At 39.3% G+C, this 27,486-nt stretch overlaps 1 protein-coding gene across 3 annotated transcripts; it reads right to left on the reverse strand.

Moving 5' to 3' along the window:
• Window positions 1–412: 412 nt before the first annotated feature.
• LOC145479378 (inositol hexakisphosphate and diphosphoinositol-pentakisphosphate kinase 2-like) lies at window positions 413–26,335 on the reverse strand. Of its 3 annotated transcripts, XM_081457726.1 has the most exons (22): window positions 26,204–26,335; window positions 25,725–25,931; window positions 24,705–24,943; window positions 23,585–23,930; window positions 23,237–23,398; window positions 22,330–22,637; window positions 21,330–21,509; window positions 19,329–19,730; window positions 18,967–19,111; window positions 18,705–18,820; window positions 17,958–18,024; window positions 17,491–17,638; window positions 16,838–16,902; window positions 16,387–16,472; window positions 9,632–9,704; window positions 8,890–9,017; window positions 8,110–8,224; window positions 6,430–7,441; window positions 4,978–5,103; window positions 3,266–3,439; window positions 2,661–2,777; window positions 413–1,350 (listed from the first exon to the last, which is right to left on the reverse strand). In XM_081457726.1, exons 2-22 carry the CDS (start codon window positions 25,875–25,877, stop codon window positions 1,052–1,054), a joined length of 4,461 nt encoding a protein of 1,486 aa, XP_081313852.1. In that variant the 5' UTR covers window positions 25,878–25,931; window positions 26,204–26,335; the 3' UTR covers window positions 413–1,051. The 3 variants fall into 3 exon arrangements, with proteins under 3 accessions (XP_081313852.1, XP_081313854.1, XP_081313853.1); XM_081457728.1 differs by lacking the exon at window positions 4,978–5,103; XM_081457727.1 differs by lacking the exon at window positions 26,204–26,335 and having other exon boundaries at window positions 25,725–26,066.
• Window positions 26,336–27,486: the final 1,151 nt, after the last annotated feature.

The following is a 27,486-nucleotide window of genomic DNA, read 5'->3' on the forward strand; positions in this document are numbered from 1 at the left end:
AATGGGTTAAAATGCTATGACTGAGCTCCTTTAAGTAGTGGGATAGTTTTTGACATAGAATAGCACCAAATGGCTCAAGAAAATCGTCAAATTCGTGAGTAAAGTTTAAACTCATTTTCAATTCAACGTCGTCGTTAACCCGTTCTTGGCAGGCGTTATTTGGGACGTTAAACCTAAATTGGCTAAGAAAGAGCAATCTTCGCTTACAGCCAATTTGTCGTCAAATGCTCAAACGGTCTGTTATCACTCTGATCGTGCCGGATTTGTATCAATGGTGCGCGATATTTTATTCTTAAGGAAAACGTGAGCACTATATTTCTGGGGCTATACGATAGAGTGGGTTCCATAGAGGATAGAACAAGGTGAAGTTGAGATGACTTCTGATCTCACAACGACAACCAATTCTGTCAAATCAGTATAAAAAGGCAACTTTTAATCATAAATAAATTAACTTACAATTGAAATTAAATAAATTTAGTTTCTCAAATGTAAAAAAAATAGTTAGCTCTTATTAACCGAGCAGGAGGTCTGTGTGGGGGAATCTTGACCGAGGTCGTGAGCACAGACCGAGGTCAAGATTCTCCCACACAGACTGACTAAGCTCGGTTAATAAGATGTTTATTGTATGGCGCTTACAAGAGCAATTTAATTCGTAACTGGTTTGTACTAACTGACATTTAGCTTGCGAACGGCGATGAGCTGAATTTAATTCTGCAAAAGTTTGCTCGTCCTCTTTACTTTTTTTTCTCATCAGGCTTTTTGGCACTTCCATAAATAAATATTGTTCGATGAAAATAGTCAATGATTTTGCTTTTTAGTTTGCAACTTTTTCACTCCAAAACATTACCGGTCTAGATGCCGGTCTAGATGGGAAAATCTAGACCCCTTTCAATATCGATTTCAGCCAATCAAATTTGTGAATTTGGTAGTGCCCAGTCTATGTGAGACAGAGCCGTATAACAATTCAAATTAACACCCTTGACATTCTCACGGTAATTGAACCTTAACAGTTTTTCCTGCTCTGTATTGCCGCCAAGAAGGATAATTACTGTCAAGAATTAAGTTTCTGACTGGCTTCAGCTAACAAGTCTGTAATAATCTCCTCGACGTCCTCATTAGTTGTGCTTCCCCTTTGCTCCAGCAGCTGGGTACGATTTGAGGATGGCCTCGAGAGCTTCTTCGATGGAGCTTTTCTTGAGGGAGTGTTGAATGGTGTTACAACTGCTTCGATGCTTTGACCAGTGGCTTTATCAAAGAAGTTGTCCATCTCCTTTAGAGGTACTGCGTTGTGTAATGTGCGCAGGGGATTCAGGGATTCCACTTTGGTCATTTCTTCATAAAAATCCGCAACTGTAGAACAAACAAAGCAAACTGTTACCATACACCCAGGTACAATCTCCAATAAAATGAAATCTCGAAGCTGTTGTTCGGGTTGCCTTCGATTCACCAGTCCATCAGCTGAAAGCTAACTCTACAGTTTTGCACTTGACTATTTGCTAACTTGAAGACAGGCTGCGAGCTGGCTCTTCAAAATGCCGCAGCAACTTTGTAACGCCATCACTTCGAGCGTTCTATTTCGACTATAGCTTAAAACCGGCTATAGAATGCGATATATTTATTAGAATTGTAAAGGTTCATCTTAGAGGAGTTCAGTCACGGTATTTTGAGTTATTTTGGCCAAATACAAAATTACCTTTAAATGATAGGAAACCTGAAAATAACAGTTTAATAAGATAGCAAAACACCTAAGAGATAATGATAAACCATAAAGGAACAACGATGGCTAAGGATGAAGAAGATTGACATGGATTACAAAAGACGAATTTGAAAAATTGAGGCTAAACTTTTCAATATGCGCAAACCGTGACTGAGCTCCTTTGATGAAAGAGTCAAACGCTTCACAGTACTTGCTATACTCTAGCCTGCGAACGCAGACGTATTTCCGGCTGTCGCTTGTCTCCGCCGAAAATAACGTCTGAGAACCCGAGCCAGGAAACGATTTCTGTGACGTAATGACTTTTGTTTCTCCTTGGCCAATCAGATTCCATGATAGAATGAAACTCGAGTGCTCCTCGCAGCGAATACCTCGCGCAGTAGTTCTGGGGCTACTTGAGCTAAACTGTGATTGCCTTAAAATTCCTACGTCACAGAAATCGTTTCCTGGTTCGGTTTCGCAGACGTTATTTTCGGCGGAGACAAGCGACAGCCGCAAATAGTCACGCAAGCAAGGTGCAATCGGTTGCTTAGCAACTCTGAGACGACAACTGTGGACCCAATCCAGTGTAGAAGACAGAAATTCGCAGTCAACTGGTTCTTTTTGGCTGGACTGAAGAGCAAGTAGCAAATGTCCAAGATTCACTAAAGTGGAAAGTATTTCATCACATTCCCAAACACTGAGAAGAGACCGAGTTAAAAATATGGCTCAAAGTGGGGTAGATTGGACGAACTTCAAGGTGATTGAAAATTTGATGAAAAAGAGATCAACTGTTTGATATATCTTCTAAATTGATACTAAAAGTAAAGAGACTGACACATGAAATCATAAAATTCTGTGCAAATTAAAATCCCATATCAAAACCACGGTTACGGTTAGTTACGGTTAGTTGCGATTCCTTAATAAGCTTGACAGAAAAGTGTATGAAAATGAGGCCAATACTTACTTGGTGGTTTGCGACTGTTTCTAGTAATCTTTGTAACAGAATATGGTCTGACAACCAAAGCACTTTGAATGGCGTAAGAAAGATTTCTCACTGCACGGATAGTGGACGTCGCAGATCCTACAAAACACGAGACATACTAGTTACTCAACTGTCAATCAAATATAACTCGGGGTTCACGAGCTCGAGCAAAACGTTACGCCGGGAGTTATGCTGCTTTACGTAGCATTAAGCGACTAGGAGCCCTGCTACTCCCCTCTAAACAGAATTTGGTCAGGTTTCTCCAACAACTCGCTGATACCCATTTACACACCTGGGTGGAGAAACGCACTGTAAGAGTAACGTGTCTTGCTCAAGAACACAACACACTGGCCGGCTAGAACCGGATCCTCTCCAAACGGAGATCAACGCCCTAACCATAACCAAGTTAAGGACACCTTTCACGTCCTACCATTTTCCGCACCAGCCGTTGAAAGAAGCATTGTCCTCTTGTAAACATTTTTAAGAGGCTCTGAAATCTTTGCCCGGTAATTTCAGATCTTTTGCCGACACTCGTTTCACCTCACTTATTTCAGCTTTCTTGCCAACACTAATTTTAAATTCCTTACCAAGACTCATTTTTCTTGTTGGAGAACCTTTCTTTAAGGAAGGAGTCGACTGGACGATCCTCAGTGGCTGACCGTGTAAATCGTTCTTTCCTTGTTCACGTACCAGATCAAAGGAGACCTTTCGTTGACGAACAGAAGTGGTGTCTGACTTGGCTGATGACGGTTTTGGTCTCCCTGTTGATCAAGAATTTCAGTGTTAAGCATTGCATGGTAATATTCACGCCCTGTGTTTGCAGTAACCAGAACATAGCAGTTTACAGTGGTGAATGAAGTGTTGTGAGGTTAACCTACAATGAGGCCCTCTTCTGGATCGTGAAAGTCGATAAGGCAGAGGGCGTGAGGAGGAGCCCCTCTTCCCACTGAAAATATTCTGACCACCCCGTTATTAGAGGAGGCTGACTTGAAAATCGGAAAGAAGGCCTGATTGACGTGGTGCTTGACGCGTAAACATGTAACAATCTTTTGATGTGGAATCCATGTAGTGATACACAGGTGGGATGTGAAGTCTAGGCTGACTACATGGTAGCTGCCTGCCTGCCTTGCTATGGCTTGTAACTGGGGGAACACAAAACCAAGTTTACATTAATGACAAAACAAACAACGCAGTAGTCTTAACCCTAAATGTTTTTAAAGCTCTATTAAAGATTCTTCCCATTGCCTATATCAAATACGAGCTTGATTAAGTCTGGTTGAATTTTTTATAAAAAAGCAAAGATTCCTAACTCCTCATGTAAGAAGTATTAACACAAAATTAATAGGCATCAAACAGTCCTTGTTGGTGCAGACGGAATAAGGAATTAGCATTATAAAGTGGTTAAGTTAAAACAAGCATTTCGGTGAGAAATCAGCCTTCTAGTTTAACGTGCTTACAAGAAAAAAAGTGCACACTGAAGACAAGTCATAATTTTGTTTTTATTCTATCTACGTATAAATGTACATTTTACACCTGCCTATCTGACAAGATATGAAAGTTACAATGAGTTACAACACATTCATTACTTAATTTGTGCAGAACACCGTGTCACTTAATAAAAGCACGGAAACATACGTCTTAACATTGCACAAACTGTGTCACCTGTCACGCGACTCGCGTCACAGTTTATTGTGTCATAAAATATTGGCTAGAGTGACAGTCTTGCCACTGGACACTATTGTGCTGCCAGCATACCATACCATACATACACATGAAAAAAAAAAAGCAAAAAAACTTTAGCATGAAATAAAATATTACTTCTTACAGTGTGGTGGTGTAACAGTGTTACAATAGTGACATATTACGACTAATAAAACTGACTTACAATACACACTAAAATGCAAATTAATTGTGACAATGTTCTTTTCAATGAAGTGCAAAAACTGAAAATAATATTACAACAAATATTATTTTTCGTAGCGTCCATCAGAAGGAAAAAACACCCTGATGGGCCTTGTTCTCTGCTGTTTTGAGTGAGAAATTTAAGTACAGGCAAAGGTGGCTGCAAACTGCAGGGATCACACTTAACAAGATATTTCTTGAAGGGCGAGAAATGATCAAACGGACTTTTTTGTCTTTAGAAATCATAATCTTAGAAATTGAAACTAAATATTCTGTTCGCTAACTACAAAAAAGAAGACAGACCATCTCATACTCAAACTTAAAGAAAAGTATGGGTAAACATAAAACTGGGCAGAATATCTGATTGTCTTCCTGTTCCTAATACCCTCTTTATCACCTTCTTCCATCAATGGCAGTTCGTCTTCTTCCACGCTGCTTTTTCGTTGATGTTCATCATCAGTTGAATCGTCATATTCATACTCTCCATCTTCTTCGTGAACGGCGAGCAGATCAGCCCCGACTCCTGTTGTTATTAACAGTTTTCAAGGCCACAAGAAATGTTAGGCAGCAAGAAACAAGATATAGACAGTTAAACTTAGTGCTAAGATTGAACTTGTTTAACCTGTACATTGAAGGCTGTTACTGATAAGTAATATTAAGCAGTTAGAGACCAGAAAGCTGATCACAGGCTTGTTTTTATACATTTAGCACAGGCAAAAGTCGGAATAGATAGCGAATAGATAGTAATGGGACGGTTATTTGTCAAGGACTGTGGACCGTCGATTTTAATTGCAAACGATGCGAAAACACGCGATTAATAACTTGTTTGCAACATACTGAGCAAAAACGACATCCAGGAACGGAGTCGTGGACAGGACGTCACACAAACGTTCCAAGTCTACGCGATTTAGACACACCTGCTATTTATGATAATTAACGTACTCCTACCTGTCTTTGAAGGGTCGTTTTTGCCGTGCAGTGCAAAATACTGAACGCTGGTTCTAATTCTCTTGATAGAGTTAAAATGGTGAGTGAGACAAACAATGTCCTTCGAAGTAAGAGCATATTATTCAGAAAATCGCCAGTAGTCAGTCAGCATAATGGCTTATTCGTCAAATAAACAACTGACTGGTTCTCCTTGAATAAAAACGCTGTTGTACAGATTTAACGATACGATCATTGCTTTAGCGGAGCCATAACAAAGCAGCACAATAATAGTAACGGCATGCAATGTACTTTCAGCGTTATTTCTCGCTATCCCAGTAAAACATCAACAACAATCACTCTCCACCTCCCCCCTACCTAAACAACGAAAAGTGTCAAGATTCAAACAGGTCTCACAGTTCATGGATTCCGACAAGTGGGGAAAAAACCTATGTGAGGCGATTTTGGTGAACGAAAATTATCGGCTATTTTAAAATTACACACGGAAACGGTGTAACAAAAATTTAAGTGTGCCTAAACCTTTAGGCTACGCTAGTAATGAAGACACGAACATTGAAGCTGAGAAAGGTCAAACCAATCAACTAGCGAGGTTACTCTACCAGCAGCTCCTCTTTTCTCTCAGTTCCCTGAGCGTGAAACGAACAAAAGAGTGCCAGACATAATAGGCTCCCGAAAAATCTGCCAGTTTCCCACTCACTCTATTTTCGCACACGCTCGGGGCTATTCGTAGTTGTGTTGAACTTGCTCTATCACAGAGAAAGTGTTTTTTTGGAAATCTTCAAGCTGGGCCAGACTTTTCCACTTGCTTTCCAAACACATTCCTGAATGTTTGTTTCGAATGAAACACTTATATATGGAAGTTACCTTGCCCCTACGCATGGCCATTGCTACATTAAAAACATACCTTGTGAAAACTTGTAAATGTTCGAGTCATCTGGTGATTCACTGCTTGATGGTGTGTAAACAGTTGGAGAACCTCCAGAAATAGAATGTGCCTTGGGCCGGAGACTCCGTGGCTTTAAAGGAACTTCTTCGGTAATGGATGCCACGGAGCTTTTCTCCTGACCTCCCTCTTTTCCCTGTACAACACCCCTCGTCGAGGTACCAACAGTTGTCACTTCGCTGTCAGATTTGCACCTCCTGTCGACTCCACCACGAACACTGGTTATATCACTTTCACTCAAGCTATTCCGCTGTCTGGTCAAGAGCTTTTCTTCTCCAGACGATCCCTCGATGGATGTACCTGAGGAAACAGCACTATCTCCGCTGCTTGCTCCGATGGCAGAGTCTGAGTAGTCATCAATTCCAATTGAACATCGTGGCCGTTCATTGCCAGCATAAACGGTCTCATCAAACGGTTTGTCATCGAAAGCCTCGAAATCTGCGCTTTCAGACGGTTCCTCTTCGGTGGAATTAAGCTCTGGGGTCTGCGAGCTTCCAGCATAGCCCCCAGTAACTTCCTGTTCTCTTTCCACGCTCTCAGAATGCTCAGGATTTGAGCTGGTGGATACAACTTGAGACGAAGTTTCAAGACCACCAACTGATGCAGCTGCAGAGAGAGAATCATTAAGGACATCCTGACTGTCCTGGCCAACACCCACCACTTGATTTTCATTGACTTGGCTCATCTTACCAGCGGTTCCTACATCAATGCCATGCGCAGGCTTACAAGCACCGGCATGTCTCACGTCCTCTACACTGCGTTTCCTTGTGGGAGAATTCCTTGCCAAGAACTCGGGATCATCCATGGTCTTTGCTCCAGGGCTGAAATGCATTTCCACATGAAAACGGTTCTCGGACAGAGGGTCAGCTTTAGGATCTTCATACAACAGAAGCACCAGCTGAGTCATGTAGTTCAACTCTGGAACCTCAGCTAAGAATTCTACTGCTCTCCGCCACTGGTCATTTGGAATATCCTACGAGTGAAATGTTTGGTTACACTTCGTAAAATAATATTCAGTGAGGTAAAATCGACAATCATTGTCAACTGCCATTATCAACATGGAACATGTAAATGTATTATATCTTTATCTTTTTTAAATTCAGTCAGTATATTACTTTAATATTACGTTTTACTGATTAGTAGCGGCATTTTAGAGCGGTTTTCAACTGAGGTTCGTAAAAGCAAAACCAAACTGGTCACTCTGGCCAGTCACAAAAGACACTGACAATCCTTTGAACCAATCAAACTCGAAGAAAATTCATGTAGCTGACACAGAGCGCGGAAAAACGTGTTCAAGCGAGTCACGATGGGTTTTGGTTTCACTTCTATGTGGATGACAAAATGGGGTCAGTTTTCTTAAGCCAATCCTGTAACGTAGCAAGAAAAAACAAATTTCTTTTCGACACTCAAGTTAAAACCGCTCGATTATCTGCATCTACATCTTCAGTCAGTAAAATCCTTTCGCAAATCACCCAACATGAAAATAAAATATGAAATATGAAATAAAGAAACTAGCACAAAGATTACAATAATATATGAAAATTCTATATACACAAGATGAATGTTCCAGTCTTTTAGCATTCCTGGAGCAAAGTAAGATCTGACTTGTTACATTACTAAGTAATTAAGATCATAACTTACCTCAAAGAGCTTTCCATGCCTAAAAGCATTCAGCACGGTGTGTACATGACTCTCGCTAGTGAAGTACAATCGAGTCCGAACATGACGATGCGGTGTTTCTACACTCTGTGAGTAACTATAGATAAAAACACAGGGCAACACAATCAGTTCAAACTGTTCAAGACTACTTAACTAACTGCTTGAATAGCGCAGTTTTCAATACGCCATTTGCGAGACGCCTTTTGCCTCTGTCACCGCTCTGTGTCAAAAAGACTCTTTGTGCAAAACCATTCCTATGAAAGAGTGTTCCGCCTACAAGTTACTTTTAATCCAAATCAAAGTCATTTTCATACGAAAGGTTTTGAACGAGGGCCTGTTTTGATAGAGGCACAAGTTAACTCAGAAATGGTCTATAGAGTATAGTAAAGCCAAACCCAAACTAACCAATCACACATTACACAGACAATCCACTGAACCAATCAAAACTCAAGGCAAATACAGTGTACATGTAGCCAACCATATAAGTCACACAGCCGATGCAAAGCGCGGGAAAACTTTCTTTAGCCGTGACAAAACTGGGATGTCAAGACAACTGTGGGTTCTTTGTTAATGCTTCTCTTATCACATCGTAAGTATGTTAGGATGTCTACAGAATTTTTTTTCTTTTTGAAATAGGCAGCCTTCGATAGTTTACAGAAGTATGTATTCGAAGAGACAGGTGTAAGGTAGCAAAGTAACACAGAGGCAGACGATGACTTCTATTAGAGGTCTTACTGTACAAATTATATTTAATGAATTTACTTGGGATTGAGACGAGTGTGGATGTCAGACTTATCAGCATGCCGCAGATCTCCTCTGATCTTCCTTAAAAGTCTCACACAGACTCTTTGAGCAATAGCTAACTTCTCATCTGTTGTAATCCCATATTCCTAAAGGACACAAAGCAAATCCCTTTAAATTTATTTGGTCTAATATGCTTCTCTGGCATTCATACATAAACCCCGCGTTTTCTGTAACCTTCCATGAGGTGGTTGAGGATATTTCTCGGAACCATACTATACAATTTTCGTCAACGTAGGGGGAGGGGAAGAACAAAACACAACAGTAAGATGGACCAGAGGTGATGGGAATTTACCTTGTATAATCTGGTATCTACATGGTAAACAATTACCGTTTTAAAGGCCTGAAGGAGCCAGAAGGCTAAAACATGCTTGGGCATGATTCCGTATACTGTAATGTGTGGCAATTTGAGTCCTTGCTACTTCCTCTGAATGAGATTCTAGCCCATTGCAGGTTTCCCCCCCCCCCCCCCCCCACTCCTCAAAAAAAAAAAACATTTTGTTAGTTTGCTGGAACTGTTCACTGATAGCCATCTGCAGGTACATGGAACACCTGACTCCAGGGTTGAGACACATCATGACTGGGAAGTGACTTGCCCAAGAATGCTACACACCAGTGTTGGCCAGGGCCTGGTTCCAGAGTCTAATACAGTAACTATTAGACCACCATGCCATGGTTCTTTTTGTTTATTTCAATGACTCACCTGTGGAATAACAATGTCTGCGAAAGCCTTGGCGCATTTGTACAAATCCAGACTGTTTGTGAGACCCAGTTGACTAAATGAGATCATTACAGAGTAAAAATATAATCAGTACCGTTGCTAAAAGTTAAATTCACTCAGAGCACTCTAGAAACATGACTCTCTGTTAACATAGTCGTGTCAGCCATAATTTAATATTCTTCCATGCCAGACATCCTAATATTTAAGGTTAATTAAAAGTACCAGTTGTAAAACAATAAAAATGCAAACAAGATATAAATTTCCAACCATATTTATTCGTTGTAATAATGGGCAAAAAGTTAATGGTAATGTTTTGAGAAATAGGTGTTGGGTCATTCGAAATGTAATATTGGAATATTTTAGGTGTTTAAAAAAATGTTCCCTTTTCTTACCGTTGTTGATGTGTACGCAGGTGCTACGTTTCCTAGGAACTAGTTCTTCAGTGAAATATGTGTAAATTACTTGACCGTTGTTAAACTGGAAATGGTGCCATGTAATCTAACTATTTTGAAAATGTAGTGTCCACTCCAATAATTTGTAGCCAATTCTTGGTAGGATGCCTTGGTACATTCATGTTCTGCGAGCACCGTTGCCGCACTGCATGTTTTCGGTTTAGCTGCGTTGTCCAGCAACTCGTTTGTTTACTCGCGGGTGTCGATCGAGAAAATGAAGTAAAAATTGAAATCTGGATTTTGGAAGCGCTCTTTTTGGAATTAGTCGCGTTAGACTCCTTAACTTATTTTCAGTCTCCCGTCCAATTTTTCAGTCAAACCTTGCCCTTTTTACTGACCTTTTCAAGGAGTTTGATAACGATGTTTAAATTAATTTATTCCTAATTCACACTTCTACCCAAATAAAGAAAAGATTCCTAACAATAGCAGCGGCACCTCATTAAAGGATGTTTGTACCAAGAGCACGTCCAGTTAATGAGATGGATAGTTTTAACTGGAAATCCCGCCCACGAAGCTGGGAGTTTGCAAACCTATTTCTTGTAACACTTATGTTGTATGAAATATTTAACAACAACTTTTATCTTTTAACTTAGTGCTATCCTAAACTTTTAATCGGTAAGAACGAAGATTGTAACTTTTATATCGCTCACGTTACCTTATTTAGGTCAGCCACTTAAGAATAGTCGGTTAAAATCAAGGTAGAAAACGTTTTAGTCAACCTCGATAACCTCGAAGGAAAATATGCTAAGTAGCTTGGTGCGCAGTCGCAATAGAACCTTATTTGAACTGCGCATGACATTACGTTAGCCTAATTGACAGATTGACATTGATTTGATGGATGACGTGGTTGTCCCTTTAAGAGGAACGTGACGAGTTAGCTCCTAGTAGTTGTAGTAATTGCCATAACCAGTCAAGAGCAACAAGTAAGAGAACGTTGTGAGTATTGTACCGAAGTCATCAGTAGTGGAAATAAAAAGAGAAGCAACCAAACAAAGAGTGTTGGAGTGATCAGCTAATTTCCCCAAAGGTCGCTTTAACAAGTTGGTGGAGTTCCGGTTTCGGTGCCCGACGGCCCGGATTTTGTGTTGAAAATCCGATCAGTGGATGACTGGACGTGGCTATGGCCGTAATGTTTTAACCGGACCACTCCGGTTATCAAATGCTCGGCCGTGGATGTTGTAGCTAACATCATCATCATATGCAGACGGTGGATTAAACGCCAACAGCAACGTTTACAGGCGCTGTCAAAAAGGGAGCTAACACAAAAACTAAACAGAACTGAACATTGAGGGTTAAGTCCCAAGAAATAGAAGCCGACACGTGCGTGTCTTTCTTTTACGGAGTTACTTCCAGAACTAAAAGAAGCAGGACAAGCTGAGTCAAGCCAAGTCAGGCCAGCATAAACCAAGTCAAGCCAGGACAAGCCAGGAAATCAACCCGCCAGATGGAACGTAAGACTTACTGATGCTGCGTACTCATTATTTCCTTTTTCGTAACCTTTTCTAGCACCCTATGTTAGTTTTAAATAATATATTTGTTAGTACTTACGTATTTGTGCTACTGTTCGTTGTGGTGATCCAATTCTGTTATCTTTTAGTTAAAAGTTTGCACCGACATTTAATTGGGATTGATAGGAATAGTGGTTGTTGCAATTTATGCCACCTAAGCCTAAAGCCTCTAAAAAGATCGTTACGCGTTCTCAAACACATCAGGCACAGCTGATTGAAACACACAAAGAAAGTAATATTTGTGTTTGTCCTGCATCCGGTGTCATGAATGTTGACCAAAAAGAAGAATTTAAAGCTTTGTTTGCCACTTTTCTGACGACAATAAAAGGCGATCTAGAAAAAGAAGCGGAAACGACACGCACAAAATTAGATTCTCTAAAAAATAAAATTGACCAAAAAGCAAGTACTCATGGCTTGAAGCCAGAAATTTTTGATGGAAATCCTGTAGCGGACGCGTCAGTATGGTTGGACAATTTTCGTCGCATAGCCAAATTAAATAATTGGTCGGAGGAGTTACAACTTAATGCTTTTCCACTCTATTTGCGGGGCATTGCGCACGCCTGGTTTCTCACATTAGCTGAGGAAACTATGGGCACTTTAACCGCTCTTTTTGATGCGTTTCGCGCACGTTTTGCCTCTGGCCCGCAGGATTGGATTTTAAGCCAACAGTTAAGTGCGCGTAAACACGCTCCAAACGAGCCCATCGATGATTACATTACTGATATTACGCGGCTATGCAAACGATTAGAATTGTCTGACGTAGAAACAGTGAGATATTTTATCGAAGGATTACAGGGCGACCTTCAAGCCTATGTGTCACTAGGCAGGCCAAAGACGTTTCAGGAGGCCGAGTCCCTAGCGCGTATGAAGGACTTAGTTAATCGCCGCCAGGGTGCTACAGATACTCAATCCGTGTTAACGAAAATGCAAACCATGTTTACTAAATTCCTGGAGCAATCTTCTAGTAACAGTAAGGTGATAGCTGCCGCGGCACCAGCTCCAAATACATCAGATGCTGATAAGAAATTAGAAGACTTGTCCAATCAGGTTAAACAAATTCTAAAGCAACAGCAGCGGCACACTCAGCAAATGCACGCTAGTTATGCGGTTGCTGCTTATGATCAGGCTCCGGGGACATCACGCCCTTTCGAACCCCGCAGTTGGCAGGGACGGCAAAATAACCAGGTTGACCAGTTACAACGGCAGGTCAACCGCTTAGAGACTGAATTGAGACGGTATCAGAATCCGCACCATTCCGCCAATCACTCATATGACCGATCTTACAGAGGGTGGAATGATGAATGTAGTAATGAATTCCGTAGTCCTCCCTTCAACACTCGACGCTCTATTCTAGCCATAGACGCCCCACCAAATTCCAACCAGGGAAACGCCTAAGGACTCTTGTTGGTACCCCAAGAGTCCGTTTTGGCAGAACAAAATTATGTAAATATTATAGACAAAGTTTTCGAAGAGCAACTAGAGACAACAATCAAGTCAGTTGTAAGCCCAGAAAATGTTTTACTACTATAGATAGCAGATTCTCTTCACGACATTCGGTTGCTCGACATAACGTTTCTACTTGTAAAACAGGTGTAAATAGTATTGATGATATTCGCACAGAATCGCCAATTGTAAATAGTCACAATCGCCCTGATGATAGTTTTTCGGACTCGCCTATTTCGGATATCGTGGTAATCCCAGGACCACCATATCCTACTAAAAATAGCGTGTCTGAAACACAGTCTAGGGAATCTTTATGTCCGCTTTCTTCGGCGACGAAAAATAGTAATCACGATGTAACTTTTGATAATACATGTCGAGAAAATACAGTTACCAAATTGAACCAGAGTTCTCAACATACGAGATGCAATAAAAGAAAGGTTAACAGAAATACAAATGTGAAAACGCGCAAATATCGTTTATCAGAAATTGAAAATAAAATGGAGACTGGTAACGTCCATATTAATATTACCGAGAGAATACCGCAAAATGAGACAGTTTTCTCACTCAGCGATGACGCCGCACTAGGCGTTAACAAAATGTCAATTTGTCCCGATGGAAACATTAACGCTGGCGTTACTGTGACCATTGATGAACATAATAGTACCTACGTAGATGACCTAAAAAGGACCCAATTACACCTCAAAGGTGTTATCACCACAAGTAGTGATGAAACCATAGGAAAACGAAAACGCATTGAAGAAGTTATCAATACAAGAAATCATAATATATCGTCAGTCAAATTAAAACCAGTTTTAAAACAGAAAAGAAGTTACCCGATTTTACGAGAAGAGATTAACGAGAAAATATTTCACACAGAAATGGAAGACGCTCAAAAGCAAAATGAACAAAGCATTGTGAGTAAACAACCCTTGTACAACCCTGATCAAGTTGTACAACAGGTTTTACCAAATTCTGACTTACGCAGTCAGACCACTTCAGGTATTTTCAGGACTAGGAATTTAGATTCGGAAGCCATACGCAATGTGCACACAAAGAAAACCGAAACTCTTTCGTATTCACAGGAAGTTACCACTGACTCTCGTCTCTTTGTCTTGCCCGGCCAAGCAAGCCAAGAGGACTTAATTCAAGACAACGCGTGTGAAACAGAGCAAATTGCCAGTTCCAAACATGATGCAACAAGCACCACATTTGAGTCAGCTAAAGATTTTCCTAAATTGCCAACTTACGAAGAAGCAGTAACCTTTCCTAGTTTAACAGAATATCTGACCAATAATCCTATGACGGAAGAAATAAGGAAAGTTTTGAATTTCGCAAGGCACAGCCCTCCAAAGGAAGCAATTACTACTGTTTGTAAGGCCAATACACCTCCCTACACATTCTTCATGCCAAAACAACGTAAACCACCCGATAAATCAGAAATTCCGTCTTGCATTACTAGAATGAGCCATTGACACGCATTGGTTCTTTATAACAACCAATCATTCACGAACACAAAGAAACATAAGCTAAACCAAAAATAAAAGAAAACAAACAAACAAACAATTTTGTTAAATATTTCATGAAGTTACTTAACGGGGTTTGACACGAATATTGCTAACTTTTTGTCTGTTGACTCAGCAGTAAGAAACTCAACTAGGTTTCATCTTCTGTTTACACTTCATATTACAATTAAAATTTTATGTGAGCATTTTTGAACACTGTTATTCCTATCAACCCTTCGCTTATACGATTTTCTTTTAATGCCGTATGTCCACATAAATTTTACTTGAAGGTTATACATTATTCAACTATAGTGTTGGGTTCGTGCAGAAATATATATATATGCCTCCATTTTTCTTGTTATGGTATTGTCATGTTATCTTGCTTGCATTCTATTAACTCATTGTGAGCTAGGGACTAGCTCAATCTAAGTGGGGAGAATATGTAAAACAATAAAAATGCAAACAAGATATAAATTTCCAACCATATTTATTCGTTGTAATAATGGGCAAAAAGTTAATGGTAATGTTTTGAGAAATAGGTGTTGGGTCATTCGAAATGTAATATTGGAATATTTTAGGTGTTTAAAAAAATGTTCCCTTTTCTTACCGTTGTTGATGTGTACGCAGGTGCTACGTTTCCTAGGAACTAGTTCTTCAGTGAAATATGTGTAAATTACTTGACCGTTGTTAAACTGGAAATGGTGCCATGTAATCTAACTATTTTGAAAATGTAGTGTCCACTCCAATAATTTGTAGCCAATTCTTGGTAGGATGCCTTGGTACATTCATGTTCTGCGAGCACCGTTGCCGCACTGCATGTTTTCGGTTTAGCTGCGTTGTCCAGCAACTCGTTTGTTTACTCGCGGGTGTCGATCGAGAAAATGAAGTAAAAATTGAAATCTGGATTTTGGAAGCGCTCTTTTTGGAATTAGTCGCGTTAGACTCCTTAACTTATTTTCAGTCTCCCGTCCAATTTTTCAGTCAAACCTTGCCCTTTTTACTGACCTTTTCAAGGAGTTTGATAACGATGTTTAAATTAATTTATTCCTAATTCACACTTCTACCCAAATAAAGAAAAGATTCCTAACAATAGCAGCGGCACCTCATTAAAGGATGTTTGTACCAAGAGCACGTCCAGTTAATGAGATGGATAGTTTTAACTGGAAATCCCGCCCACGAAGCTGGGAGTTTGCAAACCTATTTCTTGTAACACTTATGTTGTATGAAATATTTAACAACAACTTTTATCTTTTAACTTAGTGCTATCCTAAACTTTTAATCGGTAAGAACGAAGATTGTAACTTTTATATCGCTCACGTTACCTTATTTAGGTCAGCCACTTAAGAATAGTCGGTTAAAATCAAGGTAGAAAACGTTTTAGTCAACCTCGATAACCTCGAAGGAAAATATGCTAAGTAGCTTGGTGCGCAGTCGCAATAGAACCTTATTTGAACTGCGCATGACATTACGTTAGCCTAATTGACAGATTGACATTGATTTGATGGATGACGTGGTTGTCCCTTTAAGAGGAACGTGACGAGTTAGCTCCTAGTAGTTGTAGTAATTGCCATAACCAGTCAAGAGCAACAAGTAAGAGAACGTTGTGAGTATTGTACCGAAGTCATCAGTAGTGGAAATAAAAAGAGAAGCAACCAAACAAAGAGTGTTGGAGTGATCAGCTAATTTCCCCAAAGGTCGCTTTAACACAGTACACAAAAACATTTGCGTGTGGGTTTCTCATTCTCCAAACCTTTGAAGAGATTGATTGTACATTGTGACGTACATTTAAAAAGCAAACGTTATCTAAAAACGTTTTTAAATCCTGTACCAACCTGTTATGCTGCACATCATACTTGATACAGTCGTAGATGTCTGGAATAAGACTTATATCAAACTGCCCACTTTTCAGCTTGAAATCCTGAGAATTACAAAAAAACAATGTTGATACTTGACCAATTATTTTAATTCATACACAGCTAACCCAAAAAACACAGCACCATGAGCAAAGCCAGGACTCAAAGCTGCATGTAGACAGGGGCGGATCTGGGGGAAGGGTGCAGGGGCTGTGCACCCCCCCCCCCCCCTAATATGGCATGCAGCTTTCTAATATAACTGATATTTGTTAACCTCACCAGTCAGTTACGCCATTCCTTAGTGGTGCACCCCCTCCTGAGAAGAATCCTGGATCTACCCCTGATGCAGACTAGGCAATCCAGGGTCCACCACAACTCCCACAACAATCGTTTTTCAATACATGTCATTCACTATTAATAGAAATCTCACCTTTTCTAGTTTTGTCCATCTGTGCATCATTAACTCCAGCGTTTCATCATGGTACAGAAATGGAGCTGTGTAGCAGAGAAAGGAAATGAATGAACCTACGTACTAGGTTAAGGTCAAGTCTGCATGTGAGCCAAGTGGCCCATCAGGCTGGAGCTTATCTCATTTTCTGAAGTGACTAGGAGTATTTCTACTCCCCCCTGGATGGGATGCTAGTCCACTGCAGGGTTACCCCTAGCATTTAAGTCGCTGGTACCCATTTATACACCTGGGTGGAGAGAGGCACTGTGAGAGTAAAGTGTCTTGCCCAAGAACACAACACAATGTCCCCAGCCAGGGCTCGAACTTGGACCGCTCGATTCGGAGTCAAGCTAACCATCAGGCCACAACACATCCACAATAAACCTATGTGCTGTGATGTAAAATGTACTTTTGGTTCAAACATTTTAAACTAGCTTGATTTTTATGTTCTTTACTGTTTCAGATTGTGATAATGAACATGATACACACAAATTAAAAATCAAAAGAAACAACAGAAACAAATTCAAACCATGACACAAACTTTCCTTTAAATATTTGTAGTGACAGGGTTCAAAAGGTAGAAAAACACACACATCTCTACAATTCATTGATCATGCACCCAACTCATACAGTACCTCGTGGATCATAATCCTTCTGAGCAATCATGTCCTTCAGCTGTCCTGTAAGATTGTGCACCAGGTTATAGAGCTTTTCACACATTTTGTAAGGATTCTTGACAAAATTCATAGCATTGATCACAGAACGAGACTTGGTTGGTGCAAGCTGTACAAAGCAAATGGTCAAAAGTAAAATTTAATTTAAATTTCCTTGAAGATCTCAAATTTGCTGTAAGCCCTCAATCCAGCAGTTACTATCAATTTTCTTTACAAAGTGGGTGTCCACAGGTCCCCATATTCCTTTGGATACTTAGAGGTTTAGTAAACTTTGAAATTACCAAATGAATACTGTTTGGAAAGTGGGAAAACCAAATGACAAAAGCTCTTGGAAGTACCTCTACAGAAAGTAATGATTCCGCAAAGAGGCTCTGATGGAGTTCTAAAAGATCCACTCCCAGTAAGTGCATGTAGACAAATACACAAACCTTGGCAAAATCCTCCTCTTTGAAATCCTCATTAGAGTGAAGAATTTCATGAAGTCTGTGTTTCACCCTGTGTCACCATAAAAAATAATGAAGATATATAACGATAGAAATAAATCATTAATAGTAAAATAATTACACAGTGGCTCAGTAACTTATTGATCTGGCCCACATTGTTCAAAAGGTGGATAATGTTATCCACAGGATAAATCACTATCCAGAGGATAGCATGGTTTTTTTTGTTAACACTTACCCAATGGATAGCATTACCCAGCCTTCAAACAACTGGGGCCAGGAATATTAAATATATACTTCACTTAAAATGTGAAAAGGCCAAAAATGTTTGTATACAATTGAGATACAGAAAAATAATAGTGTGTGTGTTTGCGCGCTTACAACACACATGAACATGTGAACTGATGCAAACATAAGGGTGTTTAAGGGAGAATTTGAAGGTTTATGACGGTTCACACATTACAATTATAACAATAAGTACTTTGAAAGTCTCCTAAACCCCGTCAAGTGTTTACATGAAGTTGTGTAAGCTCAAAGCATCTATTCTTTCCTTCATACCATAGAATAAAACCTACAAAATGTTGTGTAATATCATCGCCAAATTTACATATTTAGCTGATCTGTATGTAGCATGGTTACATATCGAATCAAAAGGTGTTTTCTACAGTCACAGGGCAGGAAAAACCCAGGTCCCATTGCATGCATGCGCTGATTAAAAGTGAATGATGAACTTACTTTCCCAGTATCTTGGCAGCATCATTGGAGGTGTCAAGCATCTCTGTAGTATTCTTATCACTTCGTACAAGATGCACAAGAACAGGTGTCAGTTCACCTTCGAGAGCCAGGAAGCCCTACACACAACAAGTAAAAAAGATTAGCAACAGAAAAAGGCCCAAAGCACCTTTAGGAGATTAAAAATGTGTCTTGGTGATATTTCTTTTGCTGATATGGGTACATTAAATTTTATGACACTCTTTTTTAGCATTAACCTTAATACCTTTGCAAAGGCAGCAGCTGTCATTTGCACTCGTCCCTCATCTGATGCATAAATCTTCAAATCATGTCTGTAAGTACTGTGAAGTCGCAGCAGACCAATACCTGACATTTTAGAATACTGTCCTTGGCCGCCAGGGTACATACTCCTAAATAAATTAACAAAAACAATAAATAAACTTATTATAACAATTTTAAAAAAAACTAAAAAGGGGTGCAAAATACAAGTTCAATACTTACAGTCCTACACTGTATGCTATGGATAAGTTTTGTAGCCCTCTATTTTCTCTAGAGATGGTACAACACACAAGAAGCACAGAGATAAAAAGCAAGCCTAACTACTCATTCAAGACAGCATATCACTACCTGAAGGCACGTCCCAGCTGTAGTGCCTGTTCCTTTCCCATGGTGGTCAATTCTCCACCCCACTTAACAATCAACAACAAAGAATGATCCTTGTCAACAGGAACTGCCAGTTTGTCTTCACTTCCTTTCTGATCAACCTCCTCAGTCTCTTTTGGTTCTTCACTTCCTTGAGTTTTAGTTTCTTTACTTTCCTTCCTCTTCACTTCTTTCTCATCGTTAGCCTCTGCTTGCTTGTTTTTTGATTCCTTTCCTCGTTTCTTTTTTCCACTTCTTTCATCTGATCCTGAATCTCGACTTTCACTGCTCTGGCGACTTTCACTGCTCTCACTTTCATTTCCATCTCTAGGTTTACCAAGGTATTTGAACTGAATTTTTCGGTTGATTCCAGAGAAATAACCATACCTAAGAAGAAAGGATGAAAATGGAGATGGCTGGTTGAATGGAAAATTAATTAGTATACCATAATGGACTGATTTAGCACTCTGCTTCTAATAAGTGGCCCCATATCTAAAGTGACATTTGAGAATGTGACATAGAACAGACTGATTACTAGACAAATGAAATATAAACTTGTCTGCTTTTCTGCTTTCCTGCTTTCTGAATGTAAATTATATTGAACATTACAGCTATCAGAGCCCAGTTTGTTACAGTTCCTGAGTTAAATCATCAGTTTTTTTGAAATTTAATATTATACCATATCCAGCTGTAATAAGTCACTCATCCCTAATACTTGCACCCTCTCCAAAAAGTACCCTCCCTCAAGCTACCAAAAGTAAATTAGCACCTAAATCAAATCATTATGATATACAAAGTCTGAGACAAGACCCTCAACAATCAAGGTGCCATAAAAATAACTGTAAATAAGCCCTAGACTTACACTTCTCTAAAACAGTTGTGTAATTAATATTGGGAAGGGATTTTGTGCCTGAAGAATTTAAGTAGGCATATAGGGCAATATCACCTAGGAGGGGTGTCTAAACATAACATTAGGGAGCTTAAGCAAGGAAGATGGCAATGCTGAGAATGATGCCTAGTCAAAAATGAATTTATATTTCACAAGGGAAATTTGCAACTGTCTAGATCTGTTCAGTACACCAATGGCTCTAAAAACATGCTCAGGCTAAATATGCAATGACACCATTCAATAGGCCAATTTTGATATATTACATGCAAAATTCAGCCTAAAACAATAGACCTCAGTACAAGGCTCCAGGGAATAACTGCAGAGTTTGGGGGGTTTATTCCCCAAAGCCTCGTACTGAGGTCTGTTGCATTAAGCTGAATTTTAATATATCTAAATTGGTCTATTCCAGATAGAAATACTAAAAATTAGCCGTCATCATTTGTGTTCCTCAGACTACGTAAAACTTGGTCATTTGACATTCCTGTTTTGCAGGGGACAGTAAAGAAATATACAAACATTTACAACGCAGGTACACAGCCATTGTTTTGCCAATTAAACCGTTTCTCTGGAGATGTTTTCGTTGCCGTTGTCATCGTGGTTTGCTTAAGCACCCTAATTGAAACACAGAACAAGTAATGCAGACATCAAATAAACATTGGTGTTAGAGCAAACTGTATCTGACTTACACTGACAGGCTTAAGAGTTGTAACAACTTAAGATTTATCACATTAAATTTATGTCTTTCTTAACTAGGTTACAGAGCCGAGAGGACACTTTCATTGGAAAGAAGGAGGGGGAGGAGTGGGTAGAGGATCTTTTCATTAATAGGTTTGAGCGATTATAAAAATGGGTTTGGCACTAACTTAAAGATACCTTGAAACAAATGTTCTTTTGGTCTTCATCAATTATAATCGTAACCAATGTGAATGAGGACCCAAGTTGTTCAGTTAAAATGTATTTTTAGTGTCTTTTCCAGAACATTTGTTTCAGCATGTTCTAAGCCAGTGTCAAATTAATTAATATAGATATCTTTTAATCATTAATCCTGGCTACAGTTTCAGTATTTTTTTGTATAACTTCAGCATGAATTAACTCACATTTCTAAAACACTTTTGAGTTGGTGGATTTTGTTACGACTTTCAAACACTGGCTTCCCCTCCTTGATGTCAGCTAGCAAATCTCTGGCGATATTCAACACCTCTTGCAACTGAGTTGGTCTCTTGAGCTTGAGCTTTTGTTCATTAAAGCCATAATACTTCTTAAACAGCTCGATGAATCTGGCAATAAAAGGTTACAGTAAGCTGCTAACCTGCAAATACTTACATGATGTTTAACACATGTTCCAGGTAACACTTTTTATGTTCTGGAACACTTTAGTGTTTTAGTAAGAGTATTCATTTTCATTGACATAGTTGACTAAGACCTACAATCATGGACAAAAGTGTTGACACATTTGCGCAAAGCAAATGCTTTCTATTGGTGTCCTCCTTTAATTGAAAAAACATCGATAGCCAAACCCCCCTCTCCCCCTTTTCAATGTTGAAATATGCTCCGTGGACAATGTTACATGGTTACACCAGTGAAAAGGGGGGAGGGGTTCGAAATGTGAAAATTGGAGATTTAAAAACTCACCCGTTCAATGAAACAGCTTTTTTTCAGGAAGTGTCTCAACTACTTTTGTCCATGATTGTAGCTGAATGTTAAAGGAGCCCAGTCACTGTAATAGTTACTGAGGTTATTTTGGATGCACACACAATTACCTTTCCATTGAAAGAAGCCTGAAATTGTAGCTTGCTAAGATTGAAAAACACCAAACAGATAATAATAAACTACAAGGGAACAAGGAGGTAAGGGCAGGAGAAGATTCACATGGATTACAAATGACAAACTTGTAAAATTGATGTAAATCCTCTTAGGTTAGCTTTACTGATTATAGGTGGAGTGAGGATCTGCATTAGATTAGGATCTGGATCACTGTTAACTAAAGGTGAAAAATGGGAGCTGCAGTTTGAAATTTTACTGGAAATAATGCAGTTACCATAATGAACACAACAACAACAAAAAATAAACTTTCTTTTAGATATTTGACACTCTCACCTTGGATGTCTAACTTCCATTTTCATTTTCTGTTTTGGAGTTCGGTCACCATGTCTGATGATTCCAACCACACACCTTAACTCCAGCATGGTACCTTCCAAAGCTTCAACAGTAGGAATTTCCTCTTGCACATCTAGATCGTATGGTTTGTACAACTGAGGAGCTAGTTCTTGTACAATAAGACTCATTAACACTTGGGCAGCATCATCGTAGTACTTCTTGGAGGTCTTGACAAAGCTAAAGCCATTGACATCGCAAACATATGACTTGCCATGGGTGCGGAGCAAGTCACAACCACAGACCGTTTGCTAAGTGAAAAAGGAAAACCATTATAAAGGTAGAGTCATTTAAATTGTAATGCAGTCGAAGCTGTTATGAGAAAGTCATCTTGTTTCCAGAAATTCATGAGGTCAAACAAATTTGAGCACTATGCTACAAGATTAAAAAGCCACATTGACCATGAATGCATGCCCTTCATTTTGTCCAGTTACGTGCACTCCTGAGCATGAATACCCTACTATGCCGATGCTCTTTGGGTTTGTCATACAATCTTCTTCATAAAGAGTATCTGCATAGGAGGCTAGAGCATGAACAGCAGTTGTGCAAATAAGTGTATCTCTAATATCCTCGTGAGGCCTTGACAATGCAAAGATTATTATTAACAGTAAAATATAATCACACTTTGCCTCCAGGTCAGCTCAGGTTTGATTTGCACAAGCCCCTTGCTTACTTTGGCACATCTAATCCACCAATTTGAATACTACTATTAGTAACTAATTTCTGCACATTATTTGAATTTAATAACCTTGCCACTTGGATTTGACAGAAAAAAAAATCAGCAATCCATTGATGTTGATGATGGATTCCTCTTTCATGATGATTTCACAAACAGATCAGAGTGCCATACCTTGAACAGTTTGCAGACTTTGTTTGCTAGTTCTTTCTCATACTGGTTGAGAATAACTGGGTAACGTATCTCTTTCCCTTGGCTGTCCCTTTCAACTTTTCCATCCAGCGAGGGAGACTTGCGGGCTTCAGCATGAGCATACTCTGGGCCAACTGTGTACACCTTCAACCAGTAAACATTTACAGAAGTGAAGTAGGGGCTTTTTGAAATACCTAATGGTTGCTGGCCAATAACATTATTTATAAATTTTCACGTAAATTCTTTCCAGTGGAATCTCAGATCAATTTCTGACAGAGGATGAATTGAACACACAAAGAAAGCTGATTATTTTTAACCTAATTATCTCACCTTCACATCTGTTCCATCAGTGACTACAAAATCTTCATAGATGTATGACCCTTCTTTCCGTACTGAGCTCTCAGCTGAGTACACACTGCTTCTATTCCCAACCTTTCTGAACAATCTCTGGCTCCCACCGCCAGCTCCTGAGGGGTAATATATGTACACGTTATGGTCCTCTGCACTCACTGGTTTCTCAACAAAGGGTTTTTGGAACACCACATCACCGATCTGCACTGAATCATCTAGTTCAACAAATTTTGTGTTTATAGGATTTCCGTCTTCATCTCGCAGCAAAATTGCGTGTCTTGGTGTTTCTATTCCTGCACTCTCTAGAAGACTGTACATTGTTGGTCTACAAAGAAAAAAGAAATAACAATGACTTTTGGAAATCAGATTATTTGTACACTTTTCTGTACATAAAATACTTTCTCCGAAACCAGAATGCACTAAACCAAAATGTAATTGGACTGTGAACACACAACAACAACTAACAATACAACATTGCTGATGCACAAAATTAATGTAAGGGTGTTAAGTGTAGGGTAGAGTGACTAATTATTCAGTCTGTATTTAACATTTTGACTAGGACAACATTTACAAGAAATTTGACTACAAGATGAAGATTTTGAACTCGTTTAGTCAGCAAATGAGAACTGTTTGCAGCTTGGAAAAACTCTACCTTTTTCTGCTCTTCTAAACTTTAATTTTCATTTGTTTCATATACAGAGTTGTCAAAGGTACAAGCTGTCACTGCTGGAAAAAAATAACTATCTACATTGTAGCTAGCTACACTGTACTCTTTTGGATTAATTCTTGAGAAAAACCAGCCAGCCTATTTACTCCCACAAATATAACAACCTATTGAAAACTTCGTGACAGCCCTGATACATTTTCTAAACCTGGAAAACTAGTTTCCAGATTTGCACATACATGTACAGTACATGAACGTTCTCAAGAACTGTAGTCTCCACTGTACAAGCCCTGGCATCACTACATGATAATGATTGTTTAGTGCCTGCAGTACACCGTATCTTACTTCTCTCTTCATCACCATATCTTTACACCTTTTAGCTGGAAATAAAAAAAAAAAAAATTTTGATAAACTATCCACTAAAAGTTTACAAACCTGTCCAGTAATGCAAACTGCATCTCTAGGTCGTTAAGACTAAACGGCTTCCTTAGCTTGGCATACTCGATAGCTTTCTCAAGAGGAAATCCTTTAGAGTAAAATGAAATCAGGCAGTCACAGATGGGCCATTCCTCAACTGGGATGTTCACGATGGTGTCATCAGGAAAAACAAAGATATCCACACAATCAAATGCACTCATACGACCCAGAATCTCTTGCATAGGCTGCGAGTTAGTCTATATGAAATAAAGGAAAACACAGAACAGAAAATAATGTAAATGTAACTTCAAAGACTTTGCATAAATATATTATTGTTACCTGTATTCTATAGTTTATTTGCAAAGGACTTTACGTTGGACACCAGTGGAGTTTGTATTCTGGTTCTGGTTCTGGTTCCACTTGGTCACCAAAGGACAACCACTGTAAAATTTGGCATGCATAACTTAACCTGCCATTTATTAGCCTACAGTAGCAAGTCTATCTTAGCACAACTATCTAATGGATTTAAAATTTTGATAGGTGAAAACTTAACCTGACCTGAAATATTGACTGACAAGGTCAACCTACAAGCCAGTTTCTTAATTCTTGTACACGAAATCAAGAAAAAAAAAAAAAACACAAGAGAGCAAAAACTTTGTCTGGTCAAACTGACCAACGAACCGACCAACATTGCCTTTGGACAGACAAATGAATGAAGAAAATTACCCATAATTACAAACTTGATTTTCTCGTAAATTAGGTTTTTTGCCTCCAGTTTCCATCCTGAATAGTGACTATTATTTTGCCTTGTCATATAAAGCATTCCAAAACGTGCAAATATAGTTGCAGGGTATTCTAGATTACTAACGATAATTATTTTGTAGATTACTGTAATATTAAAATTTCAGTCCTTTGGGGAAAGTCGATAAAGGATGTACATTTAAGTATTTTTACACAGATACTTAATTCTATCCTGTTTAAGCAATGTTAAAGTATCTGTAAGATTAATTTCATTTTAAGCTTAAATATGGAAGTCACCTTTTTACTCATGGCACAGATTCCAATCCTGATTTTAGGTATTCCATCTTCTTCTTCATCATCATCGTCATCATCCGCGACATCAAATCTACTGAAAGGTCTTGGATAGTCACCCATTTGTTCCAAAAAATCAAGAAGGCTCAAAGACGACATGACACTGAGTGACACCTCTCATTTACACACCATCCCCTCATTTTGTAGACAGCTCTGTTGATAAAGGTTGAAATGAGCTCAAGTTTATTTTAGTTGAAGTTGTGACAATTTATTAATCAAGCTTCAAATAAGTGATTCATTTCAAACTTTAAATTACCTAGCTTAAGAATTGCTTAGTGAGAAAAGCTGATGTCTGTATATAGTAAGGTTGTTGTTTTATTAAATTAAGCTCACTGCACATCTCTAAGCTCGCAATTTTTGGGAAATACATTGGCCAAAAGAATAAACAGGTTATAAAAATAAAAGTGAAACTAACTTTGACCTACCGACGAACAAAGATCAACACAAAAGAACAAACCCTGCGAGACAGAGATCAGAACAGGAAAAATTTTTGATAAAAAAATTGCCCTTAAAATGGAGAAACGCCGGAAAGCTATGAGCACCAGATGACGTACTCGTGTTGGGCGGGTTGTCGGTCGGTTGCTCTTCTTACTAGCGGCCGCTTTCGGTTTGGTCAGCAGCTGAAAACCGACATCGAAAGGTAGCTACGTCATGTACCAATACTAAAGTGTAGTTAGGATTCCTTGTTTGTTGACGTTTTGATAAATCCAGACCTACATATTTACCTGTTTACCGCTTTTTTACGGTTGTTCCATGCATTCTCTTATGTTCTACTGTTCGAATGCGAACCTCTATTAAGTGGCCGCCTGTTAAACTGCCACCCCTAGTAGGCGACCAGTAATCAAAGTCCCGATGAGGACTTTTTCATTGTTTACCCAGCTAAGACTAGCCTGCGAACGCAGACGTATTTCCGGCTGTCTCTTGTTTCCGCCGAAAAATAACGTCTGCGAACCCGAGCCAGGCAACGATTTCTGTGACGTAATGACTTTTGTTTCTCCTTGGCCAATCAGATTCCATGATAGAATGAAACTCGAGTGTTCCTCGCAGCGAATACCTCGCACAGTAGTTCTGGGGTTATTTGAGCTAAACTGTGATTGGCTTAGAATTTCTACGTCACAGAAATCGTTTTCTGGCTCGGGTTTGCAGACGTTATTTTTTGGCGGAACCAAGTGACAGCCGGACATACGTCTGCGTTCGCAGGCTAAGCTAAGACTGGAGAATATCCGAGTGTTATAATCCATGAAATATTTTCGCTCCACGCGATTGGTCTAAACACGTCACGTGACTGAATATGCCCCAGGTCACCCCGCTAAAACTGGGGAATATCGTCAATATCCGAGTGATATTCCCCAATTTGTCCTTATGTATATTTGTCCTTGGACATTATCGCCTATTATCTGTTCCTTAAAGCCCACAGTTTTCCTCGAGCTACGCTCTCGGAAAACTGTTCTCTTATCGGAACAGATAATGGTTATGTCCGCGGACAAATATCCGAGCATATTTTGCGCCAAATGGAGGCTATTGTTTATATATTCACTGCGCGTGTTGCGACTATATAATGGGCTCCATTTGCCGCAAAAAATGCTTGGATAAATTTCGGACGATTTTAATGTCGGACAAAAAAAGTGCCCAAAAACAACATCGTCCGAAATGTTTAAGCTTGTCCGAAATATTTATAGTACAGTATAGAACTTTGAAGTACAGTCCA

This window comes from Orbicella franksi, chromosome 2, assembly GCF_964199315.1.
Source record: "Orbicella franksi chromosome 2, jaOrbFran1.1, whole genome shotgun sequence".
Lineage (NCBI taxonomy): Eukaryota > Metazoa > Cnidaria > Anthozoa > Scleractinia > Merulinidae > Orbicella > Orbicella franksi.